Source organism: Chlorocebus sabaeus, chromosome 20 (genome assembly GCF_047675955.1).
Source record: "Chlorocebus sabaeus isolate Y175 chromosome 20, mChlSab1.0.hap1, whole genome shotgun sequence".
NCBI classification, from domain to species: domain Eukaryota; kingdom Metazoa; phylum Chordata; class Mammalia; order Primates; family Cercopithecidae; genus Chlorocebus; species Chlorocebus sabaeus.
In genome coordinates, this window is record NC_132923.1 from 126,830,946 (window position 1) to 126,848,350 (window position 17,405).

Genomic DNA, 17,405 nt, shown 5'->3' on the forward strand with positions numbered 1-17,405 from the left:
CCAGTCAGTACGTTGTTCTTTTTTTTTTCTAAAGATAGAGTCTTGCTGTGTTACCCAGGCTGTTCTTGAACTCCTGGGCTCAAGCAATCCTTCCACCTTGGCCTTCCAAAGTGCTGGGACTACAGATGTGAGCCACCAAGCCTGGCTAAGTCACCACGCCCAGCGCTAGCCAATATACTTGTTTTTTGTTTTTGTTTTTTTTTTTTGAGACGGAGTCTCGCTCTGTCGCCCAGGCTGGAGTGCAGTGGCTGATCTCAGCTCACTGCAAGCTCCGCCTCCCGGGTTTATGCCATTCTCCTGCCTCAGCCTCCCGAGTAGCTGGGACTACAGGCGCCCGCCACCGCGCCCGGCTAGTTTTTTGTATTTTTTAGTAGAGACGGGGTTTCACCATGTTAGCCAGGATGGTCTCGATCTCCTGACCTCGTGATCCGCCCGTCTCGGCCTCCCAAAGTGCTAGGATTACAGGCTTGAGCCACCGCGCCCGGCCTTGTTTTTTTTTTTTTTAGATGGAGTCTCGCTCTGTCACCCAGGCCGGAGGGCAGTGGCCAGATCTCAGCTCACTGCAAGCTCCGCCTCCCGGGTTCAAGCGATTCTTCTGCCTCAGCCTCCCGAGTAGCCGGGACTACAGGCGCACGCCACCGCGCCCGGCTAGTTTTTTGTATTTTTTAGTAGAGACGGGGTGTCACCATGTTAGCCAGGATGGTCTCGATCTCCTGACCTCGTGATCCGCCCATCTCGGCCTCCCAAAGTGCAGGGATTACAGGCTTGAGCCACCGCGCCCGGCCCAATATACTTGTTTTAATGTACAAATTGGACTCTAGCATTCCTCACACTGAAGTATTTATGGGTAAAATTACACATCTGGGATTTGCTTTAAAAGACTCCAGCAAAACAGAACAAGTGTAGATGAAGATTGGCAAAATGGTATGCTTGAAGTTCATGATGGGTACGTAGGGGCTCATCATACTGTTATCACTAATTTCGTGTGTTTGCTATTTTCCCTAATGTTTTACAATGTAATTGTCAGGTTATCCATTGTTTTGGAAAAATGTATTGGGCAGCTTCACTGTATTTGGGAAACACTGCCCACGGCAAGTCATTTAGACTTGGTAACACACGTGAGGGAGAAACGGATCTGAATTCCAGTTCTGAAACTGAGGTGACAGTTTCATTAAAGGACAGCGATCATCCCTGCAGAGTCAAAACAGAGAATAATGGGACCAGGCACCACTATGACAGGTCAAAAACCCCATCTGGGCAGAGCGTGGTGGCTCACACGTGTAACTCCAGCACTTTAGGAGGCCGAGGTGGGTGGATCATTTGAGGCCAGGAGTTTGAGACCAGCTTGGCCATCACGGTGAAACCCTGTCTCTACCGAAAATACAAAGATTAGCCAGGCGTGGTGGCACATGCCTGTAATCCCAGCTCCCTGGGAGGCTGAGGCAGAAGAATTGCTTCAACCCAGGAGGCAGAGGTTGTAGTGAGCCGAGATCACGCCACTGCATTCCAGCCTGGGTGACACAGCAAAACTGTCTCAGAGGCGCGCACACACGCACACATGTTAATTATGGCCCGTATCACCTTCTCCCTCGGATTCCACTCTTCTAGTTCCAAGGAATTGCTAACAATGGGCAAGTTCAGCCTAGTCCTTCTGTGAGGACGGAAGACGTCGGACTCATCTCCATGAGACTACCACAAACTGTAGTTGAAAGCTTTATTTGTCTTCACTTAGGGTAAATGAAAAATTTCAAGATTTGGCTACAACTTCATTATTCGAAAAGTAATATTTTACAGAAAGAGAGGTTGGGGTACTGGTTCTGAAGACAAAGCTTAGATTCAAGCCCAGCTTCACTATTTATACCAGTCCCCTGATTTTGCCGTTTCCTTATGATATAAGGCACTCAGGAGCACAAACCAAGCACACAGTAGGTGTTCAGTAAGTGCTGGTGTGATGAAGTTCAAACAGCACCACTGGTAAACTAAGTTCGGATTTCAGAGGTGGAGACTGTGTATGCAGCCTCACAGCTGAGTGGATGCCGTGGTGAAATGTTTAGATCACAGGCCTTTGAGAAGAATTATGAGGATGTTAGAGGAATGGACCTCCTGTGGCACCCAGACATAAACGTTAAAGGAGGCTATTTCATCATACAACAACTTCCAGACTTCTAGAAAAGTGAAAAGAGAGGTTTGGTAAGGAAGATGAAAGCCTTCCCACCACCCTGCATGCTGACCTAGGGCATCCTTCCTTCTACTCTGTTGTTAGATCCTCACGATCGCCAAAAAAAAAAAAGCATTCTTTAACCTAAACCATCCCCATGGCTCAATCTCTACCCCTTCATCACCAAGGAAAAGCCACTTCTCTTATTTGAAAGATCTGCTGTTCACATAGGCAAACACTACCACAAAGGCTCTCCATCATCCGAATGAAGACACCAATCAAGGACTTTTACCGCAGCTTTGTTTGCTGCATTCAAATTACACAATGTAAGGGGTAAAGGGTACAATACATAAAACCCCCAGCATCAAACAAGCCAAACAAAACACCAGCATCACACATTTCCTCTAAATTCACAGTACAAAAGCAAATTATGGAAATGATGCAAGAGGGAATAAACAATGGCATATTTTCTTCACATCAGTCATTAATATTTATTCCCCTGTGAAATTCATTGTTCTAACTTCCATTATTCAACGTGGAAGTTCTGTCCTTGAGGACACCTAAAATTATGCTATTATATGGCAGCATCAATGGTATCCTTGGCGTTGGGAGAAAAAGCCAAGCTTGCTCTCTATACAAAGCTTGTTCTTTGTACAAAGTTGTTGCTCCATAAATACTGCAACAATAGGATCAGGCTGGGTGCAGGGGCTCACGCCTGTAATCCCAGCACTTTGGGAGGCCAAGGTGGGCAGATCACCTGAGGTCAGGAGTTCAAGATTAGCCTGTCTAACATGGCAAAGCCCCATCTCTACTAAAAATACAAAATTAGCCGGACATGGTAGTGGGCGCCTGTAATCCCGTCTACTTGGGAGGCTGAGGCAGGAGAATTGCTTGAACCCGGGAGGTGGAGGTTGCAGTGAGCCAAGATGGTGCCACTGCACTCCAGTCTCACAGAGTGAGATTCCATCTCAGAAACAAAAAACAATAGGATCATTGCACCCTTACCAGGGCTCCTGCAAGGGTCCCCACAAGCCTTGTCCAGTGAGGTCCTGAGGTCAGTACAGTCATAGCTGAGCAGGGCACAGGCACTTCTAAGTAGGAAGGCACGACAGTATGAGAGAAGTTTCCAGCATTGGAACCTTTCTGCAGTTTACATGACACTCCAGATGAACGAGGCATAGTTTCCCAGAAGTCCAAATTCAGTTCTGATAGCTTCATCTTGCTCTATCATGACTTTTCAGGGCTCCTTCAACTCTTAAACTCCAAGAAGCTAAGGAGAAAATGATCCTCATCTGCAGGATTTGAGGCTCCAGCCTTTCACTGACTTGGCAGATGGATCCTGAAATCTGCTTGCTGTCAGGCCTTTTTTTTTTTTTTTTTTTTTTTTTTTTTTTTTTTTGAGATGGAGTCTCACTCTGTCACCCAGGCTGGAGTGCAATGGCACCATCTTCGCTCACTGCAACATTCTGCCTCCCAGGTTCAAGCAATTCTCCAGCCTCAGCCTCCCAAGTAGCTGGGATTATAGGGGCCCACTATGATGCTCAGCTAATTTTTTGTATTCTAAGTAGAGATGCGGTTTCACCATATTGGCCAGGCTGATCTTGAACTCTTGACCTCACGTGATCCACCTGCTTGGGCCTCCCCAAGTGCTGGGATTACAGGTGTGAGCCACCATACTTGGCTTTTTTTTTTTTTTTTTTTTTTTTTTTGAGATGGAGTTTTGCTCTTTTGCCCAGGCTAAAGTGCAGTGGCATGACCTTGGCTCACTGGAACCTTTGCCTCCCGGGTTCAAGTGATTCTCCTGCCTCAGCCTCCCTAGCTGGGATTACAGTCATGCAGCACCATGCCCAGCTAATTTTTTGTATTTTTAGTAGAGACTCCATCTCAAAAACAAACAAACAAACAAAAACATATTTTAACTTACCATTGATTTTTACTACTTTTTTTTTTTTGAGACGGAGTCTTGCTCTGTCACCAGGCTGGAGTACAGTGGTGCGATCTCAGCTCACTGCAAACTCCACCAACTGGGGTCAAGCGATTCTCCTGCCTCAGCCTCCCAAGTAGCTGGGACTACAGGCACACGCCACCACACACAGCTAATTTTTGTATTTTTAGTAGAGATGGGGTTTCACCATATTGTGGCCAGGATGGTCTCTCTCTCTTGACCCTGTGATCCACCCGCCTCAGCCTCCCAAACTGCTGGGATTACAGGCGTGAGCCACTGCGCCCAGATGATTTTTACTAAACTTTTAAGCTTTAGTTTAGGCAACAGACCACAACTTCTTTCCCCAGTTAGTAACACCCAGATTGTTTCAGATCCCCGAATGGGAAGTCCAAAACATCACGCTGTAGAATTCCTATGTCTTCGCTTCTGCAGTGTTTCTCTGCAAAGGGGCCAGGATGACCCCAGCGTTCCTGTCTTCACTCTCAGAGCTGTACAAATTATGCTTTTCAATGTATTCTTGGACAAGATCTGGTACCAAGTAGCGAATGCTCTGGCCCCTTCTGAGGGCTCTCCGGATTTTTGTGGATGAGATGTCATTAGTGATCCATTCATTCACCACGTGAATGTTGCTCCGGTGTTTCCACAGCACATCCGATTCATAGATAAATTTCTGAGCATCATTTCCAGCCCGAGTAACACATATGAGCCCATAGTTGGCCACGATTTGGGTGATGTCTTCACTCTTCCACAAATTGGGAACAGCAAAGGACTCCAATAAATCTGCCCCACACAGCAGCTTGACCTTTGGCACCGCTGGGAAGAATAAAACAGAGCTTTGGGGTATGATTTTTCTTCCCCTCTACCTCCTCCAAGTGGAAAGGGGTTTACTTTTCTAATAACCCACTGTATCAAAATGAAGGTATGTACGTGCTTTTCAAGAATGAGGGTTCAGGCCGAGTGTGGTGGCTCACGCCTGTAATCCCAGCACTCTGGGAGGCCGAGGCAGGTGGATCACTTGAGGTCAGGAGTTTGACACCAGCCTGACCAACATGGTGAAATACCGTCTCTACTAAAAATACAAAATTAGCCAGGGGTGGTGGCGCATGCTTGTAACCCCAGATACTCGGGAGGCTGAGGCAGGAGAATCGCTTGAACTCGGGAGGTAGAGGTTGCAGTGAGCCAATCATGCCATCGCGCTACAGCCTGGGCAACAAGAGCAAAACTCCGTCTCAAAAAAAAAAAAAGAATGACAGTTCACAGTTTTTATGAGAATCAGATTCCCAAAAGAGACCCAGCACACCTCAAAGATTGGAGACCACTGCAGGAGAAATAAGCTCCCAGTGCATTTTACTCTCCTTCGCTTCATGAAACTAATAAGGGGCATTTTCCAGACACCCACAAGTGTGTGATATAAAACGAAAATAAAGGCCAGGCATAGTGGCTGACACCTGTAATCCTAGCACTTTGGGAGGCCAAGGCAGGAGGACTGCTTGGGGCCAGGAGTTCAAGACCAACCTGGCCAACATAGCGAGACTCCATCTCTAAAAAACAAAAAAATGGCCGGGCGCAGTGGCTGACGCCTGTAATCCCAGCACTTTGGGAGGCCGAGGCGGGCGGATCACAAGGTCAGGAGATCGAGACCACGGTAAAACCCCGTCTCTATTAAAAATACAAAAAATTAGCCAGACGCGGCGGGCGCCTGTAGTCCCAGCTACTCGGGAGGCTGAGGCAGGAGAATGGCGTGAACCCGGGAGGCGGAGCTTGCAGTAAGCCGAGATTGCGCCACTGCACTCCAGCCTGGGGCACAGAGCAAGACTCTGTCTCAAAAAAAAAAAAAAAAAAAAAAAAACAAAAAAATAAGGCCCAGGTGCCATGGCTCATGCCTGTAATCCCAGCACTTTGGGAGGCCGAGGAGGGCAGATTACAAGGTCAGGAGATCGAGACCATCCTGGCTAACACGGTGAAACCCCATCTCTACTAAAAATACAAAAAAAATTAGATGGGCGTGGTGGCGGGCACCTGTAGTCCCAGCTGCTTGCGAAGCTGAGGCAGGAGAATGGCGTGAACCTGGGAGGCGGAGCTTGCAATGAGCCGAGATCGTGCCACTGCACTCTAGCCTGGGCGACAGAGCAAGACTGCCTCAAAAAAAAAAAAAAAAAAAAAATACACAGGGGTTTGCTCAGCTATAGAATCTTATCAACTCTAGTCCGTGGGTCCTGCTAAAACATACAAACCTTTTGTTTTTGGCTCTAGGGATTTCTTTTGACTAGAATCTTGTTTTTCAGTCCACTTCCTCTTCCTTCCAAGCCTTTCTAGCGCAGGTGAGTTCTGCGGCTGATCACAGTTACTAGCCTCCAATTTCTCTTGATGGTGTCTATAAAACAACAAAACAATAGAATATTTCTCCTTCTCACATGCTCCATTAGAATATAACATGAACATTATTTATAGCGGGCGTGGCAGCTCACGCCTGTAATCCCAGAACTTTGGGAGGCTGAGGCGGGTGGATCACGAGGTCAGGAGATCAAGATCATCCTGGCTAACACGGTGAAACCCCGTCTCTACTAAACATACAAAAAACTAGCTGGGCGCGGTGGCGGGCGCCTGTAATCCCAGCTACTCGGGAGGCTGAGGCAGGAGAATCCCTTGAACCTGGGAGGCAGAGGTTGCAGTGAGCCAAGATTGCACCATTGCACTCCAGCCTGGGCGACAGAGTGAGACTCTGTCTCAAAAAAAGAAAAAAAAAAAAAGAATATCATTAACATTACTTATTGATTTATTATTTTGAGATGGTGCCTTGCTCTGTTGCCCAGGCTGGAGTGCAGTGTACAATCTTGGCTCACTGTAACCTCTGGCTCCTGGGTTCAAACAATTCTCTTGCCTCAGCCTCTTGAGCAGCTGGGATTACAGGTGCGCACCACCATGCGCGGCTAAGTTTTTTGGTATTTTTAGTAGCGATGGGGTTTCACCATGCTGGCCAGGCGGGTCTTGAACTTCTGACCTCAAGCGACCTGCCCACCTCAGCCTCCCAAAGTGCCAGGATTAAAGGCCCCTGGCCAACAATATTTATGATATGCCACACATTGCACTGAATCCTTTACATGGATTATCTGATTAAGTCTTCTCAACATAAGATGACTGTTGTGGAAGACTAAAAAAATTAAAAATCTTCTCTGCTGGGCGTGGTGGCTCACGCCTGTAATCCCAGCACTTTGGGAGGCCAAAGTGGGTGGATCACCTGAGGTCAGGAGTTTGAGACACAGCCTGACCAACATGGAGAAACCTGGTCTCTGCTAAAAATACAAAATTAGCTGGGTGTTGTGGTGCATGCCTGTAATCCCAGCTACTCGGGAGGCTGAGGCAGGAGAATCGCTTGAACCCAGGAGGTAGAGGTTGCAGTGAGCCATGATCGCGCCATTGCACTCCAGCCTGGGCAGAAGAGCAAAATTCCGTCTCAAAAGAAAAAAAAAAATCTTCTCAACATCCTGTGTCATAAATATTATTATCTCCATAAGGGAGGGGAAAAAGGAGGCTTACAATTGCAACTCCAGCTCCTAGCACAGTCTATGAAACACAGGAGGCATTCAATAACAATTTGATTGAGTGAATGTTTTGGGGTTTTTTTGGTTTGTTTTTTAGAGACACAGGCTCACTCTGTTGACCAGGATGGAGCGCAGTGGCACAATCGTAGCTCGCCGCAACCAAGAACTCCTGGGCTCAAGTGATCCTACTGCCTCAAACTCTCAAATAGCTGGGACTACAGGCACGTGCCACCATGTTCAGCTAACTTTTGTTTTTTTGAGAGATGAGGCCTCACTATGTTGCCTACACTGGTCTTGAACTCCTGGCCTCAAGCAATCCTCCTGCCTCAGACTCCCAAAGTGCTGGGATTACAGATGTGAGCCACCATGACCAGCCTGAACGTTTTGGTTATTACAAAGCGACTATATTATTGCCACCTTGCAGCTAGTTTCACTGAAAATACTTCTGATTTTAATGTGCTGCTCATCTGTTGTATCAGAATTGTTTATTATCCCATTGAGAGAGGACACTGACTAATTTGCCTAAGGTCATTTCACTTACAAGTATTAACAGCAGAGCTAGGACTTGAACCCCAGCAGTCTGGTCCAGAGCCCACACTCTTGATCACTGAAGAGTGTGGCTTAATCTTGTAACAAAGAACCAGAACATCAAGGAGAAGGTCCTAGAGCAGCAAGGGCCTGAGGCCTTAAAGGAAGGCGCCCTAAGCAGGATTTGTGTATAGCTCTATTCTGGGCTGGCAGCAGGGTGCCCACTGTTTCCAAACTGTGCAATGTTACCCAAATAACATCAACTACACTTGTGGGATCCAACTGTGGGCCTTTATTCCCCTACATCCCAACCCTGATGACTATTTAATGGGCGATAAGGTTACTATAAAGCCAGAGGGTTGGGTAGGGCTGTGGCCCAGGAACTTGGTCCCTCATGGGATAAATTTTTGCCATCAAGCAGTGGAGACTCTTCTCCCTGCCAAGTCTGAAAAGGAAGTCCTCTTGAGAGATCACTGTGTGAGATATCTCCTACTGGCTCAGTGCCCAATCCTGCCCAACACACTTCCCAGAGGTCCTTGCAGCAGGTTCTGGACTTGACTGCGATTCTGCTAATGAGATTCTCTCCTGAGAGATTTGGAAGGCAGAAGGAGGACAGAGGCCATTGTCCTGGGACTGTGGAGCTTGATAAGTAATCCCTTTTTTTTTTTTGAGACTGAGTCTCGCTCTGTTGCCCAGGCTGGAGTGCAGTGGCACAATCTCAGCTCACTGCAACCTCCACCTCCCGGGTTCAAGCGATTCTCCTGCCTCAGCCTCCCAAGTAGCTTGGACTACAGGCATGTGCCACCACGCCCAGCTAATTTTTGTATTTTTAGTAGAGACGAGGTTTTGCCATGTTGGCCAGGGTGGTCTCGAACTCCTGACCTCAGGTGATCCACCCACCTTGGCCTCCCAAAGTGCTAGGATTACAGGCATGAGCTAGGATGCCCAGCCTGATCCTATTGTTGCACTATTTATAGCCAGTAATCCTTTCTAGTATGGGTGTGGTGGCTAGATCCTGCAGTCCACTGTCCTGTCACCAACTTCAGGAGACTGAGACAGTTCAATAGCAGCAGAAGCAGAATTGGTTTGTTGAACTCTGATGGCAACATCAGAGGAGTGACCTTGACTTCCACTTCTCCAGCTCTTTTACTTTTTTTCTTTTGAGACAGTCTCACTTTGTTGCCCAGGCTGGAGTGCAGTGGCACAATTTCAGTTCACTGCAACCTCCGCCTCCCAGGTTCAGACAATTCTCCTGCCTCAGCCAACCTAGTAGCTGGGATTATAGGCATGGGCCCAGCTAATTTTGTATTTTTAGTAGAGACAGGATTTCACCATGTTGGCCAGGCTGGTCTTGAACTCCTGGACTCCGGTGATCTGCCCGCCTCAGCCTCCCAAGGTGCTGGGATTATAGTCATGAGCTACCACGCCTGGCCTCAGCTCTTTAAAGTACTTTTTGCCCAAGTACTTAAATCTTTTTCCACTTAAAATACCCAGAGTGGTTTCTATTTCCTAGTCTGAACCCTAAATGATATGGTTAGTAACTGGAAGGTTCGGAACTCTAAGAACAGATACTAAACAGAAAGTCTTTTCAGAAAGCCCTTTCATTTCAAACTCAAGATAACAATAGGCCAGGCATGGTAGCTCACATTTGTAATCCCAGCACTTTGGGAGGCCTAGGTGGGAGGATTGCTTGAGGCCAGGAGTTTGAGATCAGCCTAGGCAACATAGCGAGGCCCCATCTCCAGCAAAAGAAAGAAAAGAAAGTTTAAAAAAATCAAAATAACATTAAGAAATAACTAGGTGTCAGCCAGGCACGGTGGCTCGCCTCTGTAATCCCCGCGCTTTGGGAGGCTGAGATGGGCAGATCACCTGAGGTCAGGAGTTCAAGGCCAGTCTGGCCAACAGGGTGAAACCCCAGCTCTACTAAAAATACCAAAATAGGCTGGGCGTGGTGGCAGGCACCTGTAATCCCAGCTACTTGGGAGGCTGAGGCAGGGGAATGGCTTGAACCTGGGAGGCGAAGGTTGCAGTGAGCTGAGATCATGCTGTTGCACTCCAGCTTGGGCAACAAGAGTAAAACTCTACCTCAAAAAAAGAAAAAAAGAAAGAAAGAAAGAAAAAGAAATAATTAGGTGTTGGGAGGCTGAGGCAGGTAGATCACCTGAGGTCAGGAGTTCAAGACCAGCCTGGCCAACAAGGTAGAACCCCATTCCTACTAAAAATACAAAAATTAGCAGGGCTTGGTGGCAGGCACCTGTAGTCCCAGCTAATTGGGAGGCTGAGGCAGGAGAATTGCTTGAACCTGGGAGGCAGAGGTTGCAGTGAGCCGAGAATGCGCCACTACACTCCAGCCTGGGTGACAGAGCAAGACTCCGTCTCAAAAAAAAAAAAAGAAATAATTAGATGTCACTTACTCTGGTTTTTTAACCCTTAACTAGAATCGCTTCAAAGGTATGGGCACAGAGATCTATGACTCCCTCCAGATGCTGTCATGGAAGCAGCACATAAATCTGGCCTGTCCATGATCATGCAGCACTTGATGCTTCTCTTCCTCAAATTAACTGCCTGTCTCTTTTTTTTTTTTTTTTTTTTTTTGAGATGGAGTCTTGCTCTGTCACCCAGGCTGGAGTGCAGTGGCGTGATCTCCACTCACTGCAAGCTCCGCCTCCCAGGTTCATGCCATTCTCCTGCCTCAGCCTCCTGAGTAGCTGGGACTACAGGCGCCTGCCACCACGCCCGGCTAATTTTTTCTGTTTTTAGTAGAGATGGTGTTTCACCGTGTTAACCAGGATAGTCTCAATCTCCTGACCTCGTGATCCACCCGCCTCGGCCTCCCAAAGTGCTGGGATTACAGGCGTGAACCACCATGCCAGCCGCCTGTCTCTTACACTTAGACTGATGATAATAACATCTTCTGGCAATTTTGCCTTTCTCATTTGGGACACAGACAGGCCAGGCAGGCTTCCTCTATTTTCTAACAGTGATATCACATAGTAGCAAGCATGCAAACATCTTTTCTTTTTTGAGATGGAGTCTTGCTCTGTCACCCAGGCTGGAGTGCATAGGCACAATCTCGGCTCACTGCAACCTCCAACCCTGGGGTTCAAGCGAATCTCCTGCCTCAGCCTCCCAAGTAGCTGGGATTACAGGCGTGCGCCACCATGCCCGGCTAATTTTTGTATTTTTAGTAGAGACGGGTTTTCACCATGTTGTCCAGGCTGGTCTCAAACTCCTGACCTCAGGTGATCCACCTGCCTCAGCCTCCCAAAGTGCTGGGATTACGGGCATGAGCCACCGCGCCTGGCCGCAAACAACTTAAAACATAATGAAAGACACAGAAGGGCTAAGGAAGATCCATCCTTTGGTGCTGTGCTCTACAGTCTTGTAGTAACCTTCCACAGGAATGGCTTACAACACACATGACAGTTTTGCAAATCTGTATGGTCACAGATGTAAGCAACATTGAAACATGGTAAAAACATAAGCCGCTTGGCCATTTACACAGAACTGACAAAGTTGATTACACCATAAATACCTTAGCACCTTAAGAGTCTCTTTCCACTCCTTCTGAAGACTTTCCCATGTATCAACTTCCACCCATTTGGAATTCTTGGTGGCAAGTTCTGCCATGATGACCCGGTGATACGCAGGAATGAGTCCTTTCTTCTTGTAGGCATCACCAACAGGAGAGATGATGCCTTTGACAACTGTGTATCTTCCTGGATAAAGAGTTAGGTTTCACACTAGGTATAACAAATTCAATTTTATGCACGATCAATATTATTTGTTTTGTTTTGTTTGTTGAGACAGAGTCTTGCTCTGTTCCCCAGGCTGCACTGGCGTGACCTTGGCTCACTGCAACCTCCGCCTCCTAGGTTGAAGCGATTCTGACTCAGCCTCCCGAGCAGCTGGGATTATAGGCGCATACCACCATGCTGGCTAATTTTTGTATTTTTAGTAGAGATGGGGTTTTTATCATGTTAGCCAAGAGGTCTCCAACTCCTGACCTCAAGTGATCTGCCTGCCTCAGCCTCCCAAAGTGCTGGGACTACAGGCATGGGTCACCATGCCTGGCCAATATTGTTTTATAATCACAGATTCTCTTTCTTTTTTTTTTTTTTTTTGAGACGGAGTCTCGCTCTGTCGCCCAGGCTGGAGTGCAGTGGCCGGATCTCAGCTCACTGCAAGCTCCGCCTCCTGGGTTCCTGTCATTCTCCTGCCTCAGCCTCCCGAGTAGCTGGGACTACAGGCGCCCGCCACCTCGCCCGGCTAGTTTTTTGTATTTTTTAGTAGAGACGGGGTTTCACCGTGTTAGCCAGGATGGTCTCGATCTCCTGACCTCGTGATCTGCCCGCCTCGGCCTCCCAAAGTGCTGGGATTACAGGCTTGAGCCACCGCGCCCGGCCCAGATTCTCTTTCTTTAGGGATTCCAGCTTATTAGCTGATTGATCAATTAACTGACTGAAATCATGGTAAAATATACCCAAGTGTACAGTTCTACGATATTAAGTACAAACACGCTGTTGTGCAACCATTGCTCCTATCCATCTCCAGAATTTTCTCATCTTCCCCAGCTGGAACTCTGTACCTCACCTCATTCCCCTATACGTTAAATTTCTTTTGATATTGCAAAGTTGCTTTGTAAAAAGCCTTAATTTGTTTTTTTTTTTGTTTTTTTTTTTTTTTGAGACGGAGTCTCGCTGTGTGGCCCAGGCTGGAGTGCAGTGGCCCGATCTCGGCTCACTACAAGCTCCACCTCCCGGGTTCACGCCATTCTCCCGCCTCAGCTTCCCGAGTAGCTGGGACTACAGGCACCCGCCACCACGCCCGGCTAGTTTTTTGTATTTTTAGTAGAGACGGGGTTTCACCGTGTTAGCCAGGATGGTCTCGATCTCCTGACCTCGTGATCCACCTGTCTCGGCCTCCCAAAGTGCTGGGATTACAGGCTTGAGCCACCGTGCCCAGCCCAAAAGCCTTAATTTGTATTGTCCACCTAGATGTATGCAAAAGCCTATTTCTCAATGTCATAGGCAAATAGTGAGCTTTAGCAGCCATCCATCCATCTACCTATCAGCATATTATATGATCATTTATGTAACAAAAAAATTGAGGCCAGGTGTGGTGGCTCACATCTGTAATCCCAGTGCTTTGGGAGACCGAGGCAGGAGAATCACTTGAGCCCAGGAGCTCAACACCAACACGGGCAAAATAGTGGGACCCAGTTTCTACAAAAAATTTAAAAATTAGCCAGATGTAGTGGCATGCCTGTAGTCATAGCTACTTAGAAGCCTGAGGCAGGCGGCTCACTTAAGCCCGGGAGGTAAAGGCTGTAGTGAGCTGAGATCTTGCCACTGTACTCCAGCCTGCCCAGCCAGGGTGACAGAGTGAGAACCATTTCCAAAAAAAAAAAAAAAAAAAAAAAAAAAAAAAATTCTGTGTTATACACACAAATGTTTGCATATAAATTCATACAAAGAAGAGTGGAAGGATATACATTAAACTGTTATGGTTATGTTATGTTACAGTGGCTCATGCCTGTAATTCCAGCACTTTGGGAGGCCGAAGTGGGAGGATCATTTGAGAACAGGAGTTCAAGAGCAGCCTGGTCAACATGGTGAATCCCCATTTCTACTAAAAATACAAAAATAGGCTGGGCATGGTGGTGTACGCCTGTAATCCCAGTTACTGGGGAGGCTGAGGCAAGAGAATCACTTGAATCCAGGAAGTGGAGGTTGCAATTAGCCAAGACCGGGCCACTGTACTCCAGCCTGGGCGACAAAGCGAGGCTCTATAGAGTCGAGGTATTGCCACATTGGTCAGGCTGATCTCAAACTCCTAACCTCAGGTAATCTGCCCCCTCTGCCTCTCGAAGTGCTGGGATTACAGGTGTGAGCCACCATGCCCAGCCTATTCATGCATTGTTTTTTTTTTTTTTTTTTGAGATGGAGTCTCCTCTGTCACCCAGGCTGGAGTGCAGTGGTGCCATCTTGGCTCACTGCAAGTTCCACCTCCCGGGTTCACGCCATTCTCCTGCCTCAGCCTCCCGAGTAGCTGGGACTACAGGCGCCCGCCACCACATCCGGCTAATTTTTTTGTATTTTTAGTAGAGATGGGGTTTCACGGTGTTAGCCAGGATGGTCTCAATCTCCTGACCTTGTGATCTGTCTGCCTCAACCTCCCAAAGTGCTGGGATTACAGGCGTGAGCCACCACACCCAGCCTCATTGTTTATGAAAACTTTTAGCTGGGTGTGGTGGCTCATGCCTGTGATCTCAGCACTTTGGGAGGCCTGAGGTTAGGAGTTTGAGACCAGCCTGACGAACATGGAGAAACCCCATTGCTACTAAAAATACAAAAAATTAGCTGGGCGTGGTGGCACATGCCTGCAATCCCAGTTATTCAGGAGGGTGAGGCAGGAAAATTGCTTGAACCCAGGAGTTGGAGGTTGCAGTGAGCCGAGATTGTGCCACTGCACTCCAGACTGGGCAACAAGAGTGAAAATTCATCACAAAAAAAAGAAAAAGAAAGAAAAAGAAAACTTAAAAAGCCGTGTCTGATCCTGGAGGTTTTATGTATGCTAAAGTACAAGCTTTCGCTTTTTGCCTTAAGTAATGGGAAACTCCTGAAGTAGATTAAGCACAGGGATGACAGAATCTAATTCCTTTTTTCTGGGAGGGGTGGTCAGGGTCTTGCTCTGATGTCCAGGCTGGTGGGCAAAGGTGCAATCGTGGCTCACGGTAGCCTAGACCTCCCGGGCTCAAGCAGTCCTCCTACTTCAGTCTCCTGAGTAGCTGGGACCACAGGCACATGCCACCATACCTGGCTAATTTTTATAATTTTTTTGTAAAGATGAGGTCTCTCTCTGTTTCCCAGGTTGGTCTCAAACTCCTGGCCTCAAGTGATCCTCCCATCTCAGCCTCCTGAAGCACTGCGATTACAGGTATGAGCCACTGTACCTGGCGTATTTTCTATTCTGCAGGTCATAGCCAGATGCTCAATTCTTCCCTCATACTTCACCCTCTTTCTTGGCTAAGAATTCACTGTACAAGGGAGCAGGACAGCATGTTTGTGCCCAGTGGATGAAATGTGTATTCTGAAACAGACCTAGCCATGCTGGTTCTCTAGTCTTTCTTTTTTTTGGAGACGACGTCTCACTCTGTCTCCAGGCTGGAGAGCAGTGGCGCGATCTCGGCTCACTGCAACCTCCACCTCCCAGGTTCAAGCAATTCTACTGCCTCAGCCTCCTGAGTAGCTGGGACTACAAGCACAGCTAATTATTGTATTTTTTAGTAGACATGGGGTTTTACCATGTTGGCTAGGATGGTCTCAATCTCTTGACCTCGTGATCCGCTCGTCTCAGCCTCCCAAAATGCTGGGATTACAGGTGTGAGCCACCATGCCTGGCTGGTTCTCTAGTCTTAAGTTGCTTTTGGCTACTGCTCCTACCTGTTCCATTCATGTAGTCCTTGGCCAGCTCAAACAACCTGAGGTGCATGTTGGTGATGGGATTGAAGGAACCACAAGCAAGGAGAACCACTTCAGTCTTCTCGGAATTTTCCATGGTAAGAACTTGAAGTTGTTGATCTAAATGGAAAACTGTGACACCTCCCTTGTTGTCTACAAAGGAAAAAGAAAATAAATTCGGTTACACATTTTTTTTTCCTAAGATGAGGTCTTGCTCTGCCACTCTGGCTAGAACATAGTGGTGCAACCACAGCTGACGGCACCCTCAGACTCCTGGGCTCAAGTGATGCTCCCACCTCAGCCTCTAAAGTAGCTGGGAACACAGGCATATACCAAAGAGATTGGCTAATTATTTTAAAAACTAATTTTTGTAGAGATGGGGGTCTTGCTATGTTGCCCAGGCTGGTATCAAACTACTAGTCTCAAGCAATCCTTCCACCTCAGCCTCTCAAAGTGCTGGGATTACAAGCATGAGTCACCTGCCCAGCCCAGGTATAGGTCTTTTGATGTCCTTCCATGTTCTCATTCACAATAGATGGATTAAAAGTATTTGGCTTAGGCCAGGCTTGGTGGCTCATGCCTGTAATCCCAGCACTTTGAGAGGCTGAGGTGGGCGGATCACGAGGTCAGGAGATCGAGACCATCCTGGCTAACACAGTGAAACCCCGTCTACTGAAAATACAAATAAATTAGCCAGGCGTCGTGGCAGTCGCCTGTAATCCCAGCTACTTGGGGGGCTGAAGCAGAATGGCATGAACCAGGGAGGCAGAGCTTGCAGTGAGCTGAGATGGCACCCCACTGCACTCCAGCCTGGGTGACAGAGCGAGACTCCGTCTCAAAAAAAAAAAAAAAAAAAAAAAGGATTTGGCTTCGGCTGGGCGCAGTGGCTCACACCTGTAATTCCAGCACTTTAGGAGACTGGGGCAGGTGGATCATGAGGTCAAGAGATTGAGACCATCCTGGCCAACATAGTGAAACCCCATCTTTACTAAAAATACAAAAATTAGCTGGGTGTAGTGGCACACGCCTGTAATCCCAGCTACTTGGGAGGCTGAGGCAGGAGAACCACTTGAACCCAGGAGGCGCAGGTTGCAGTGGCCAAGATCACGCCATTGCACCCCAGCCTGGTGACAAGAGCGAGACTCCATCTCAAAAAGAAAAAGAAAAAAAAAATTTGGCTTCAATCGTTATGCTAACTGTAAAAATGCTTCCACATCTCCATCCCTCCTTTTCAATGTGAAATTTGCAGCTCCACCATGAAGAGATGGAAGTGACTTCTCTACATTTTTTGACTTGCTTTGGCCAAAAGACTGTGGCACAAGTGATAGTGTGGAGGATGCCAGAACACGTCGGAGCGCAGCAATGCTCCCACTGATAGACATTCAATCCCCGCCCCCATGTGGGGAACACGGCCATCCCCGACCAGCCAACAACTACAGTCCCTCTGCTCAGACACATGAGCAGACCCAAGTGAGGTCAACCAAACCTGGCTCAGATCGTCAAACCAACAAGCTGACCTAGTCTCAAAAACAAAAATTAGTGTTCATTATCATATGTTGCTCAAGTTTTGTGATCGCACTATTGTGGCCACAGTTAATTAACACAACAATATTATCATCTACCAAATATAGCATTTTTAATCAACATGATAGTAACATCATAATTTTCCACTGAATAGAATTTACAAACCTCTTTTTCATATCAGTTATTCCACTGATCCTTCCATAACCCTAATGAAGTAACATAAGGCATCCAATTTTAAATTTTTA

At 47.4% G+C, this 17,405-nt stretch overlaps 1 protein-coding gene across 5 annotated transcripts in view; it reads right to left on the reverse strand.

Moving 5' to 3' along the window:
- Positions 1–1,700: 1,700 nt before the first annotated feature.
- Positions 1,701–17,405, reverse strand: part of NMNAT1 (nicotinamide nucleotide adenylyltransferase 1) — a 44,486-nt gene continuing 28,781 nt past the window's right edge. For all 5 annotated transcript variants that reach the window (XM_037985064.2, XM_037985061.2, XM_037985062.2 and 2 more), the window contains 4 exons: positions 15,619–15,789; positions 11,709–11,892; positions 6,338–6,477; positions 1,701–4,916 (listed from right to left, as the gene is read on the reverse strand). In XM_037985064.2, the coding sequence (XP_037840992.2) occupies positions 4,516–4,916; positions 6,338–6,477; positions 11,709–11,892; positions 15,619–15,733 (840 nt within the window). In that variant the 5' untranslated portion in view covers positions 15,734–15,789 and the 3' untranslated portion in view covers positions 1,701–4,515. The remainder of the gene's footprint in view (positions 4,917–6,337; positions 6,478–11,708; positions 11,893–15,618; positions 15,790–17,405) is intronic.